The sequence below is a fragment of the Gopherus evgoodei genome, chromosome 1 (assembly GCF_007399415.2).
Source record: "Gopherus evgoodei ecotype Sinaloan lineage chromosome 1, rGopEvg1_v1.p, whole genome shotgun sequence".
Classification (NCBI taxonomy): domain Eukaryota; kingdom Metazoa; phylum Chordata; order Testudines; family Testudinidae; genus Gopherus; species Gopherus evgoodei.
Genome location: NC_044322.1, coordinates 309,342,860 through 309,357,189, shown reverse-complemented (window position 1 = coordinate 309,357,189; position 14,330 = coordinate 309,342,860). Strand labels below are relative to the sequence as shown.

Here is a 14,330-nt window from a genome sequence, read left to right as displayed (position 1 = left end):
CTGACAGATTTTCCTTGTATTCTTCATAAAATGTCTTTGTTTAAAAAGAATTCCCTGAACCCCAGTGAAATTGGGGTAATGTGGTACTACTGATTAGAGAACTTGCCTTTTTCTGCCGCAGACCTGATTTAAAATCCTGCCTTGGGCTACAACTGAAAGTAAAGGAGTCTCACCATGTGCAACTGAAATGCACCTGTTATTCTAGTCCTGGGTCTCTCTTGGTCAAAACTTGCCAATTAGGCTTAAAAATCATGAGATTTTAATAATAATAATAAATATTGGATTATTTTTATTTGCCTTGTTTTAAGCCTTTATGGTTCGTGTTTCCAAGCTTTTCGCTGCAACCACAAGAGCTAGTATTTACACCTGTTAAAATGAAAACTGAGATTCTCAGCATAATCTCATGACTTCGGGAACTGGGGCTTTAGGAAAAACACCAAATATCACAAGACTCATGATAAAATGGTGAGATCTGGCAACACTGTAAATGTTGTATAACAACCTAGGTAGACCAGCATAATTTGGTAATATACAGAAATAGGCATCCTGTTGCTGGGAGAATTGTGGGAGTAAGGACTGCAGGATCAGGCCCTTTCCTATTTAAAACACACTCTCCTACCCCAATAAGTAAGTGTCTGATGTTTCAAAAGCCTCCTAGTGTCTAATATATTGGAATATGTTTTCATCCTTAAGGCTGTCAAGGGTTATTAGCCACAAAAGTGCCACTCAGAACAGTTAAAGCAATCATTAGCTTGCAGAGCTGAGTTCTCCAAGGAAAGTTTCCTGAGGGCCTCATTCAGCAAGCAATACATGCACAGAACCCCCACTGAAATCAATGAGAGTTTTTCACACAAAAAATCATGGCATGAAATAGCCATAATTTTTCAGTCAGGAATTTAAACAACTGATGATGAAATGCTAAGGGAAATTAGAGAGGCTACCAAAATTAAGAACTCAATAATAGTGGGGGATTTCAATTATCCCCATATTGACTGGGAACATTTCACTTCAGGACGAAATTCAGAGATAAAATTTCTCGATACTTTGAATGACTGCTTCATGGAGCAGCGGGTATGGGAACCCACAAGGGGAGAGGCAACTCTAGATTTAATCCTGAGTGGAGCGCAGGAACTGGTCCAAGAGGTAACTATAGCAGGACCGCTTGCAAATAGTGACCATAATATAATAACATTTAACATCCCTGTGGTGGGAAGAACATCTCAACAGCCCAACACTGTGACATTTAATTTCAAAAGGGGGAACTATACAAAAATGAGGGGTTAGTTAAACAAAAGTTAAAAGGTACAGTGACCAAAGTGAAATCCCTGCAAGCTGCATGGGCGCTTTTTAAAGACACCATAATAGAGGCCTAACTTCAACGTATACTCCAAATTAAGAAACACAGTAAAAGAACTAAAACAGAGCCACCATGGCTGAACAACCATGTAAAAGAAGCAGTGAGAGATAAAAAGGCATCTTTTAAAAAGTGGAAGTCAAATCCTAGTGAGGTAAATAGAAAGGAGCATAAACACTGCCAAATTAAGTGCAAGAGTGTAATAAGAAAAGCCAAAGAGGAGTTTGAAGAACGGCTAGCCAAACTCCAAAGGTAATAACAAAATGTTTTTTAAGTACATCAAAAGCAGGAAGCCTGCTAAACAACCAGTGGGGCCCCTTGACGATCGAAATACAAAAGGAACGCTTAAAGATGCTAAAGTAATTGCGGAGAAACTAAATGGATTCTTTGCTTCAGTCTTCACGGCTGAGGATGTTAGGGAGATTCCCAAATCTGAGCTGGCTTTTGAAGGTGACAAATCTGAGGAACTGTCACAGATTGAAGTGTCACTAGAAAAGGTTATGGAATTAATTGAAAAACTCAACATTAACAAGTCACTGGGACCAGATGGCATTCACTCAAGAGTTCTGAAAGAACTCAAATGTGAAGTTGTGGAACTATTAACTAAGGTTTGTAACCTGTCCTTTAAATCAGCTTCGGTACCCAATGACTGGAAGTTAGCTAATGTAACGCCCATATTTAAAAAGGGCTCTAGAGGTGATCCCGGCAATTACAGACCAGTAAATCTAACGTCGGTACCAGGCAAATTAGTTGAAACAATAGTTAAGAATAAAATTGTCAGACACATAGAAAAACAAACTGTTGAGCAATAGTCAACATGGTTTCTGTAAAGGGAAATCGTGTCTTACTAATCTAGTAGAGTTCTTTGAAGGGGTCAACAAACATATGGACAAGGGGGATCCAGGGGATATAGTGTACTTAGAATTCCAGAAAGCCTTTGACAAGTTCCCTCACCAAAGGCTCTTACGTAAATTAAGCTGTCATGGGATAAAAGGGAAGGTCCTTTCATGGACTGAGAACTGGTTAAAAGACAGGGAACAAAGGGTAGGAATTAATGGTAAATTCTCAGAATGGAGAGGGGTAACTAGTGGTGTATCCCCAAGGGTCAGTCCTAGGACCAATCCTATTCAACTTATTCATAAATGATCTGGAGAGAGGGGTAAACAGTGAGGTGGCAAAGTTTGCAGATGATACTAAACTACTCAAGAAAGTTAAGACCAAAGCAGATTGTGAAGAACGTCAAAAAGATCTCACAAAACTAAGTGATTGGGCAACAAAATGGCAAATGAAATTTAATGTGGATAAATGTAAAGTAATGCACATTGGAAAAAATAACCCCAATTATACATACAATATGATGGGAGCTAATTTAGCTACAACGAGTCAGGAAAAAGATCTTGGAGTCATTGTGGATAGTTCTCTGAAGATGTCCACGCAGTGTGCAGAGGCGGTCAAAAAAGCAAACAGGATGTTAGGAATCATTAAAAAAGGGATAGAGAATAAGACTGAGAATATATTATTGCCCTCATATAAATCCATGGTACGCCCACATCTTGAATACTGTGTACAGATGTGGTCTCCTCGCCTCAAAAAAGATATGTAGCACTAGAAAAGGTTCAGAAAAGGGCAACTAAAATTATTAAGGGTTTGCAGAGGGTCTCATATGAGGAAAGGTTAAACAGGCTAGGACTCTTCAGCTTGGAAAAGAGGAGACTAAGGGGGGATATGATAGAGGTATATAAAATCATGAGTGATGTTGAGAAAGTGGATACGGAAAAGTTATTTACTTATTCCCATAATGCAAGAACTAGGAGTCACCAAATGAAATTAATAGGCAGCAGGTTTAAAACAAATAAAAGGAAGTTCTTCTTCATGCAGCGCACAGTCAACTTGTGGAATTCCTTACCTGAGGAGATTGTGAAGGCTAGGACTATAACAGTGTTTGAAAGAAAACTGGATAAATTCATGGTCGTTAAGTCCATAAATGACTATTAGCCAGGATGGGTAAAGAATGGTGTCCCTGGCCTCTGTTTGTCAGAGGATGGAGATGGATGGCAAGAGAGTGATCACTTGATCATTGCCTGTTGGGTTCTTTCCCTCTGGGGCACCTGGCATTGGCCACTGTCGGTAGACAGATACTGGGCTAGATGGACCTTCGGTCTGACCCGGTACGGCCGTTTTTATGTTAACTTACATGATCAGATTAATCTTTATCCCTTTTCATTCTTCTATTTCTTAATAAACATAAGCATATGCCCTGAGGTTCCTGTTTCAGAAGCATCTCATTGTGCAATATAAAATCCATGTTACAATAACTGATTTCACTAAATTTAGTGAAATGACTAACTCCATCATTTCCCCCCTAAGAACCTGTTTTTTCTCCTACAGACCCAGATCCTTGGCCTTGCTAATGCCGCTTTGTGCTTCTCCAGCAGTGCTTAAACCCTGCTTAAAGGACCAGGTTCAATACCAATCCTTTCCTCAGACCGCAAGGCAGAAGACATGGCCAGACTATATCTATGCTCTGATGATCTCTGCTGCAATGGGCCCTGGGGGCTGTAATTAAACAGCATCATTAGGCTAGCCTGGCAGCCCCAGCATAGGGGGAAAGCAAAGGTAGCATAAAGCCACTTTTGCACCCATTCTACTGCATTATACTGGGTACCTAAAAACCTGCCTTTAGGAACTGGCCCACAGATTGCAAAGGGAGCAAGAAGAGGTCCTGAATAATGTGAACATTAACGTTACATGTACCTAGTCACCACAGAATCCTTTGCATGTCCAGAGAGAATCATGGTTGCAATACTGTGTTTGTGAGAGTCCCTAACTCTTATAACAGAGAGTCTACATTACCTAGTGAGAATCTAGAGAGTTCTGATAGTTAAAAGCACTTGATTCTTTTCTTCTTTTAATTTCAATGAAAGCTACAGAGTTACATGTCACTTGAGGACACATTCTGACTGTCAGCCAGTTTGGAAAAAATAATTAATAATGCTTTTATTAGTGTAAATCATAAAAAGTGGTATGGACTGAAAAATCATTTAATTTCAGTAAAACATATTTACCAGTGGCTAGATTCTAGAAGGAGTGAAATGTAAATTTGCCACAAGCTTCCTATATGACCTTGAGCAAGTCACTTTATGCCTCAGTTCTCCATCCGAGGAAACGATGGTGCTGGCACTTCCTTATCTTATAAGGGGTTCTGAAGACAACTGCATTAAAAACTGTGAGGTACTCAGATACTATGTTAATAGAATCCTGTAAGTACTTTAGCTAGATTTGTGTTAGTATGTGTCTGATTTATTATATACTTATATATGTTCTGTGTATATTTTACTGTAGGTAAAATTCCAGTGTGTTCAGTATCCCAGCAAAGTTTGTAATGCAAGCATGCCTGCTGTTGCATTTTATTTATTTATTTCCTTGCAATATATATCAGATGTGCTTATCATTACTCTAGGCACATTACAAAATGTAAAAGCACAGGGCCTGATTTTGGTTACATTTACCCTAGTGAAAATGCATTGTCTCCAATGGATTTGCTGTCATTCTGCACGGTGTGGATTACTTGAGAAGTACACAGCTTTCTAGTGACTAATTTTCACAACTGTCGAGCAACTGCAACGTTCACTGAAATCAATATGAGCTGTGGTCACTTGGCCCTTCTGGAAATTAGGCCATAAGAAAACCTGCCAAACAGACCTCCTAAAAGCCTTCCCAGCCTCAAAACAAACTACATCCCATCAGCCCTTAAAGTGACTCTCTCACTCCAAAAAATGCTTGGGAAAACAAATGAGTGTTGCAGTATAGTCAAAAGGGAACTACACGCAGGTTCTGGTGGACTAGAGGCAGAAGCAAATTCCAAGAGCCTAGGAACACCTTCTCTTACCAGCCCCGTCCCATTTAAAGCAGGACTGATCAGAAGAACCAGGATCTTAAATTTCACCCCCATGGTAACGGATAGTGCATAGCTATAAAGTGCTCCACTGGGTAAAACACTGCCTAGTAAGCAAGCCACCAGGTTCTACATGCCACCAGGTTCTACAACAGCTGTAATTTGTAATGGTTAGATGATATAGCCCCACGTAGCACACACTGCAGTAATTCAGTGTTTTAAGAGGTGGCATGATTCTTCACTGGCGTGCACTTTGTGCAGTCATTTAGACTTGTGAGTGCAAAGTGGATGTCAATTTTACCCAGATCAGAAGGGTAGCATTTTATACAGGTGTAAACAACTACACAAAGCAGTGGAGCATCAGGATCAAGCCCATAGTATATGGATTAGGACAAATTCTATCCTCTGATGTTTCAGAGTAAGGTGTAAGAAACCCAGCAGTAGGTGGTTATGGGATAATCTACCTCCAGGGAACCTTCCCTCATACCTCCCAGTAGTCAATGGCTGGCTTATGCCCTGAAAAATGAAGGTTTATATGCCTCCAAAACTCCTCTTTATTATTTTAATATTTACTGGGATAATTCGAGAGACTCTTGTTATTAATATAAATGTTTAGTCCTTTTTAAAATCCTACTAAGTACAAGGTCACAATTATATCCTGTGGTAATGAGTTCCAAAGACTAATTAGGCCTGTCATTCCAGAATTAATGGCCAGGTGTTTAAGCAGTCAGATTCAACAGTCAAAATATTTTTTCTTTACTAATTGTGGTGCAAGAGATCCTCAGCTGGTGTAAACTGACATAACTCCATTGAACTCAATGGAGCTACAACCAGTTTACACCAGTTGAGGATCCCACTGTATTTGCTTTTACGGTTTAACTTTTATATAATATATTATTTGCATATAATAGTAATAATTAAAAACCAAAATAATCTAAAATAAGCTTAAAGTTCCATGTCTCAGTTATACAGCTATATAATCAATACAGCAAAGGCAAGCATTCATTTTAACCCTTCAATGGCCTCATAGCCAGTGAAGGGATGTCTCTTTGAACATTGTTTGCTGTGTGACATATCTCATACTGTGATGCCTTGTGGATGAGTATTCGTCATCAGCTTTTCACTGGGGACATTTTGGAGCTATTATTAAAGTACATATGGGGCTAAAAATATGGAACTATAAATGTAGACCCTTTGTAACTCACAACAGGAATGAAAAGGCACACGATAAAGCACCGCTGATGGAGAGTAACAATGGCTGAGGCAGTCAATGACCGTGCTCTAATGCAATCAGATGTTGCCATGGCCAGATGTCACAGATAAAGGGTGTCATCCTGCATCCTTTGCAGGCACCAATGAGAGTTTTATGGTTCAGACAGAAACCAGGATTTGAGTTCTTACACAGTATTAAAAGATTTTATAAATCAAGCCCATTTGTTAATTTTTTTTATAGAAGTTGTGGATACTAGTTATTTTCAGAACTGTAGCAAAAGTTCAGTTTATTCAGATTTTCAGTTTCCAGACTGATTGTGCATTCCTTGCTCCCCTAATACTCCCATTAACCTCATTGGAAGTTTTGGACACATAAGCAATACAGGATTAATACAATATTTATGATACATGTTAGTTTCCCTTCATTGAAAAGTATACTTTTTTCCTTTTAAATATAATTGAATGCTAAGAAATTCTGCGACAGTAACTAGCTCAAAGTATACATAAAGCTGTAAGAGTTCAATTTGTTTTGTCATAATCATTCATTTTAGTTAAGACTTGGGCCAAGATTTTCATCAATACTGGTTTTGAGTGCTGAACCTGAAACAACTTAAAGGGGTCTGATTTTCAGAGGGTGAGTGCCCAGCACTTTCTGAATATCAGGCCCTTTTAAGTGACCTCACATTGCATATCCAAAAACATAAAATCAGTGGTCATTTTGAAAATTTTGACCTCTGAGAATTATCCTACTAGGATATATATCCTACTATGATATATAGTAACGCTTCCATTTACTATGTGAAGAAAAATCTTACAATAAACATTGTGACATTACCCAAGCATATAGCTTTTTAAATGGAATAAAGTAAGTATCCCTAGATACCAAATAAAAATCAGTCAGTAAGAATACTACACAGTATAAATCTTCTAATTAAAACATCTTTATTTTGCTCCTACCATCTTTACTCTGACAAAATTCTTGTCCTTCTAACGGTTGTATCAACAAGAAAAATAACATAAGGGCCTGATTCTGGCACCATTACTCAAAAATATAGCCCATCATCAAGTGAGTAGTTCCATTGGGATTAGTTTAATGAGAAAGGACTCCTTACCTGAATATGGGCTGTAAAATCCAGCAGTAAAGACCAGTTTCTGAACTAATTTGCAATTATTAAAGTTCAAGGCACCTCCTACAAGGCAACAGCTTCTGCATTTACACTGATGTAACTGAGATCAGAAACTGTCCATATAATGTTTATGGCTTTTTAAAAACATTACTGGGAATTTTGCCTGAGTAAATAAGGAAGGATTGGACCCAGCATTCCTTGTTTCAAGTAATAAGGGACGGATCCTTCAACCCAAGGTTCCTACTGAAGTCAGTGGAAACTTTGAGCTCAAGAGAAACTTGGATCAGGTCCATTGCCACTTGGAGAGTCTCACCCTGCAACCCTTTACTCATTTGAGTATCCAGAACTCATGTCCCCATGGCCTGCTGGCAAGAGTAAGAACTAATCATGCAACTATTTGTAAGACTGGGCACTCAGTAACTTCAACTTAGTTTCTAACAACTAGAAATAGTGATGAGATGATCTTTGGGGAATTCATTTCCTTTTTTAATATAGACAACATTTACTCAAAATCAGGTGAAATGTGCATCCTTTCCCATTTCCTTAACTGCTTTTAACTGAGTTAGTATAGAGTAAGGGGGAAAAGTAAGTTAAAATAGTTTTAATTTTTTTTTTGATTATTTGAACATTTAAACATGCACCCACCTGGCCCAGTCCTGCTAATTTCTTTGAGTAGACTCATTGAAGTCAATGGAACTACAAGTAGGAGCTACTTGTAGGATTTCATTTAAAATAAAATAAAAAATATTCCAGAGCATTTTAAAAGAATATACCATGTTTTTGTTTTTAGTTTTAATACACACCATTTGCAATGCTAGTTTAAGGTTGTACTCCAAGTAATACTTTTGTTTGTTTACTTTGATTTTAAATACTTTTTTTTTATTTAATATACTCCAAGACTCTGAAAATATTTTATTGGTCTAGAACAAGTAGGTATGTTCTAGTGGGAATTTAAATAAATAGATATACATTTAATTCATTATAATGAATTAATTTCTAAACCAGCTTTGAACACTTCCATAACTGGACGAGGTATATATTCCTCAAACTTATTTTTTTTTAATTTCTAACAACAAAATGTACATGCAAAGTAACACACTAAAGAAGCATAATTTGTCTAGAAAAGCTTTATATGGTTCAAACTTGCAGTACAGTTAAACCTGGGCATAACAAATAAAAAACTATGATTGCCAAATATACAGCAAAACTTTGCATGGTTCAGATTACTGCCAAGTAGCATTACCAGTTTAAGTGACAAATCTTTCAGTATCTCTATAGTCTAATAAAGCAGTGGCTTTTATTTTAATGTAGAAGTGACTATAGTATTAGACATATTTTGCAAACTTCTAATTAAGTTTTTGTGGTGAATTTTGCCTCTAGTGTTCTGTCAGAACTTCAGGAAAATTGTAGCTATATCTCAATTCAATTTCCTTTTGCTATAAAAGGCCCAATCTTGCATCCTTTGTTGTACCTAAGAATCTGATTTTTCTTGTATTTCCTAAACTCAGAAGGAGTTCAGGTCTATCATGTGTGTTTGTTCATGGTTAACCCTCTGATATCATTTCAGATTGCAATCATTTAGCAGCACTGAAAGATCAGTGACTAAGGAAGATTTAAAGTCCTTATTATAGTGTCAAAAATTGTTACACATTTTGCTGTGGTTATTAATCCACAGGCATGCAGGACAGTAACCTTTTTTAATCAGATGTTATATGAGGAAATGGGTCAAATATGACAGATTAATGTTTACTGGTCATTCTGTAGTACCCTCTTGAACAAAGAGAAAGACCACAACAGACTTTCTTTCATAACCCTGCCATTCAGAATTGATTTAAAGAACACTTTGGTCTTGCACAGAGGGAAATTTTCCTTAAAAAGATTTAAACCCCTTTATAGTTGTATATTCTGTCATATAACAGCAGATTCAACCTTTTACTTTGAACACATTGAGATTTCAGTGGGAGCAGAAGCAGCCCAATGAATAGTTCTCAGTTTTCATAGCATCAATCCTGATTTCCCCAGAGGTGTTTGAAAACACTAAAAATATTAATAGAAGAAAAAAATATTTAACATAACCTCACTGATATAGCCACTCTGGTTATAAGACAGTCCTCTTTTTGGGGAAGCATGTTTTTTATAAATTGCACTCGAATATCTATCACTCCCTCTCTATAATCCATGTAGAAAGTAATTTGAGGGCAGAAACTACAATTCCTTTTACTCAGGCAGTAGGACTCTGCCTAAAGAATACTATTTATTTACATATTTCTAAGGGAACAACGGGGGAAATTTACTGCAATTGATTATTGATTTTCCAATCGGTGCAAAAAATGCTTTTTAAAATGCAGCTGCACGTCTCTGAACCGTATGACTGTATTTACCAGTACTTTGGAACTGGCCAACCACACTCCGCAAACGCTTCCAGCGAGGTGTTTGCCACACAAGTAAATCACCAGTCGTCCGCATTAGCAGCTAAATGGAAGACAAGGGCTGGGCAATTACACAGCCGGGCACAAGGGTCGGGGGCTTTAACTGAGCAATTTAAAACATTAAAGCAAAGCTTATTCTGTGCGGGGGGGCGATGAAATTGCGACGCACCCTCGGGAACATCCCAGCCCCATGGGCTGCGGCAGAGCCAGGCTTTCAGCCTCTGGACCCGGCTGGAGTCGAGGGTGTCTCTAGCTGAGGAGTGACTCCGCCCGCTGCCCAGCGAGCTCCCCGGGGAGGTTTGGCCGGCGCTGTCAGCGGCCGGCCCCGGGCGGGGCGCTGCTGCGGGGCGAGGGGAGCGCGCTCACCTGTGGCTGCAGGAGGGAAGATGCCGGTGGCTCTGTCCGGAGCCCGCGCTGGCAGCCCGCTGCTGGCCGCGGCGGAGGGGTGAGGCCGGGGACAAGCCCATCGGGCCGGGCCGGGCTCCCCCGGCGCCGGGCACAGCGTGAGCGGCCCGGGGAGGGGCTGGGCGGCGCCCGGCGGGGCCGCCCGCAGCAAGTTCTCGATCAGGAAACTTTTGCCCAGGTTGCCGGAGCCAGGCGGCGCCGGTAGGTCGAGCAGCGCCGAGGAGCCCGCGACGCCCCAGCCCAGGGCGGAGGGCAGCATCGCGGGGCTGCGCCTGGCACCTGGGGCCCGATCCGGCCGCCGCGCGGCCCCGGCCCCTGGGCTGAGGAGCGGCGGTCGGGGGCAGGCATGGGCCGGGGGCCGCTCTGAGGAGGCGCAGAGGCGGGAAGGTGTGTCCGCGCGCAGCCGGCGTGTCAGGAGGGACGCGGCCCACAATAAAGGGCTGCCGGAGCCCCGGGGGGGGGGGCAAGCGAGGGGGCCCGTCCAGCCCTTCCGCGGGCCTTCGCGCTGGGCGGGAGCGGGGCCGCTGGCACGAGCGCCCAGGACAAGCCCGGCCTTGCCCAGCCAAGGCGGAGCCGAGCGCGCCGGACTGCGGGGGCTTCCCCCGGGAGCTGAATTCCTGCCGCCCCTCCCCTGGGAGTGGCAGCAGCGATCCCGGCTTGGGCGAATTGCTCCCGCGGGGCAGGATGGCCAGCGACGTGTCAAAGTCCAGGCAACAACAATCGGGTTCCGAAAGTGGCTCAGACAAACCTATTATGGAGCAAAGGCTGGGGGAGCTAAAGGGCACGGGTCATACCCGCCCTAGCTCCCTGCCATTGCAAGCTTCTTTCTACAAGAAGATGGGAGGGAGAGGGGGGGTTACACTGTTTTATATCAAGACCCAGTAGATGTAATCACCTCCCCCCCTCGGCGTCTTAATATTTTAAAACCTGGCCAAAATCTTCACCTCACTTAATCCAGACAGAGTACCTCCAGAGCAACTACTCCTGGTGTCCACCTTTGTAGCTGAGATGGGCATCGGGCCCCTGTTGTTCCTATCATTATGGAAAGATGCCTCTGTTACTAGGTTAGAAACGGATGATCTGTAAGGAACAAAGAAGTGATCTTGCTTCAATCTCATGATCTCACAAATAGTTCTCTCCTGGGCATTTATAGTTGCTTGCTACATCGTTTACTTTTTAAACATTTGTATCAATAAACCTAATAAAATTAAAGCTACATTATTAATACTCCTCAGCAATCTGAAGGTGCTTTCTAGGGTGATGAAAATATTTTGGTACAAGACTGAATTTGTCTGATTCTCATTGTTTGAGGGTATATAAAAGAAAACTTGGCAACAATTCTACAATAATTTCTTTGTTAAAAGACACAAAGAAAGCCAAAAAGCAATCTGTTCCCAAGATTAATAAAGTGGAATGAAGGGGATCACCAAACTCATATGAACTCTTTTACTTTAAGCAGCAGCAAAATATCTCTCCTGTTACAGTCGGTCCTTGTAAGCTTCTCCAGATAAGGACTGTCTTTTAATAGGTGTTTGAACAATAATTGGACCATGATGCCTGACTGGGGTCTCCAGGCATTACCACACCAAATAACAATAATCACCCCAATAGTGGACTCGTCTATATCTTCAGGCAGGTGAGAAGAAGGATGGCCTCATTGTTAAGGCATTAGTTTAGGGCTCACAAGAAGTGTGTTCAATTCCTAGCTCTTTCAAGGGCTCCTTATGTGTCCTGAGGCACTTTGGGTGAGAGCCTGGCCCTACTGAAGTCAGGAGGGGGTTGCCATTGACTTCAACAGAACCTAACTTGATCCTATGTGGAGGGGAGGCTCTAGATGCTATTGTAATATAAATAATAGACAGACTTATTTTTATCATTTTAAAAGCCTGGAGATAGGAGTCTTCCCAGGAGAGCATGTGATGTTGAGCAAGATAGGTAGCTAGCTGCCTTACCAACTAACCCTCATGAATCTGTCCACATTGAAAGATTTATCCTTGCCTTTCTTCCATAGTTCAAACTCCCATTAGGGGGCTGATACACAGAAAGTCTCTAAAAACTACACAAGTTAGCACTTGGGAAAATTCTTTTAGAAATCACCTAATATGTCTCTGAATGCATTCCTAAAAAATACTCATGAATAAAACATGACATCACCAGCAAATCAGGGAGTAGGTCTACCTCATCCAGTCCAAACGCAAGACTCAGCATCTTACCTATGCAGTTTTCTCCAATGTAATCCTCCAAGAGTTGTATATAAAATGTCACCATCAAAAATCATAATTTTATAAATGTTAAATAATTTAAATGCTCTTTACACTCTGCCACATCTAGCCCACAGATACACTGGCCTAATTCCCGTTTGGCATCTGTGATGGGAGCTTTCTGCCACCATACAACACTCCCCTTTGGCAGACTCAGGTTCTCAAATTGATGTGTCATTTGGTAGAGCCAAAAGTCGGGGGATAGATGAAAGAGAGAGACAACAGAAAGAGAGATGAGGTAATGGGGACTTTCTAAAATGCTCTTTGTGCCTAGAAACACTAATGCTACCCTACCCGGACTCAGAGTTTTTAATGGATTATTTGCATTACATTTTATTACCCCTATATTTTCTCTTAACCATCAAGGATTCCTAATAGGATATAGCACTGTCTCTCCTGCAGAAATATGTGTCTTCTTTCCTGCAAGAAAGTTTCACATATACCAGCCAAACCAGCAATACATATTTCCCATCAAATTGTATCAGAACATCTTGGTACTTATCATGGAGATTCTATCACAAAAAATGCTTTCTACATATGCATTATAGTACAGTTGTTTATAACATGATCACATACTATTTCTCAATTAAAATATCATAGTATTTCACTTTGTATCCGCTTGAAGTACTCTGCTCTGAGGGTACTGGACAAAGTCTGCAAGAGTAATTTTAAAAAAAACACAAATAATGCCATACTTAATGTATGTCTATACTACGAAGTTAGTCTCGGCTCTTCCTCAGGCATTGCCTCTAACCCCGCCTCCCATGCACAAAAATCTCTCATCTGAGTTTGGCAGTGCTTTCAACACAAGGTACTGGGCATGGCTGCGCATATGGATTCGAGCTTTGGTTTCATTTTCAGTTGGGCTGTTAACACATGCTTTGCAATGAGGATGGGGCTAAGTCATTTAGTTGCTGATAGTCATCCAATGCCTTCACATAATTCCCCCACATGCCTAGAAGGACAGAGAAGTTGTCCCCACAATTCACTGGGAAAGAATCATAGGCTATGTCTACATTTACAGTGGCACATAGAGTACAAACACAGCATACCTAGCTAGCATGTACACAAATGGCCATGTAGATAATGAGGCACTGTTTAGGAGAGAGATGCCAGAACCATAAAGTAGATACCCAACACAGCACACTATATGCCCAAGCCTCCCATGTCTACACAGCAATTTTTAGCAGTGTAGTCCCACTGCCTCCCTGCTTCCAGAGCCTTTCTGCGGTGCAGTGAAAGGCTCTGGCAGTGGGGAGGCAGCAGGGAAAAGTTCTGGCAGATCCCTGCTGTTGGAGCTTTTCCTCCCCACAGGAAGTTGCCGGAGTTCAGCATACTGCAGCACAAAGCGTCATGGGATTCCCAGATGTTCTAGCAACATACATGGCAAAGTGTAGCAGCAATAAGGGCACAGTAACTCAGGTACAGTTATGCAGTTTGGCTGCTCACACCCAAACTAGACTAACTCAGATGCAGCTCACCCAGGCTAACTCTGCAGTGAAGAAGTACCTTACACAGTACAATATACTACAGATGAAGTATAATAGAGTGAACATAGCAACATTAGCATAGGTTCTTGGCAGACCAGTGTCAAAGCTAAACTCCTGCACTTGAGGTATTTAGCATTTGGTCAGGAGTTTATCTTCA

At 41.2% G+C, this 14,330-nt stretch overlaps 1 protein-coding gene across 1 annotated transcript in view; it reads right to left on the bottom strand.

Annotated features, from left to right (window-relative positions):
- Positions 1-10,681, bottom strand: part of DBX2 (developing brain homeobox 2) — a 34,385-nt gene extending 23,704 nt beyond the window's left edge. The window contains exon 1 of the mRNA XM_030554189.1: positions 10,384-10,681. Within this exon, the coding sequence (XP_030410049.1) occupies positions 10,384-10,681 (298 nt within the window). The remainder of the gene's footprint in view (positions 1-10,383) is intronic.
- Positions 10,682-14,330: the final 3,649 nt, after the last annotated feature.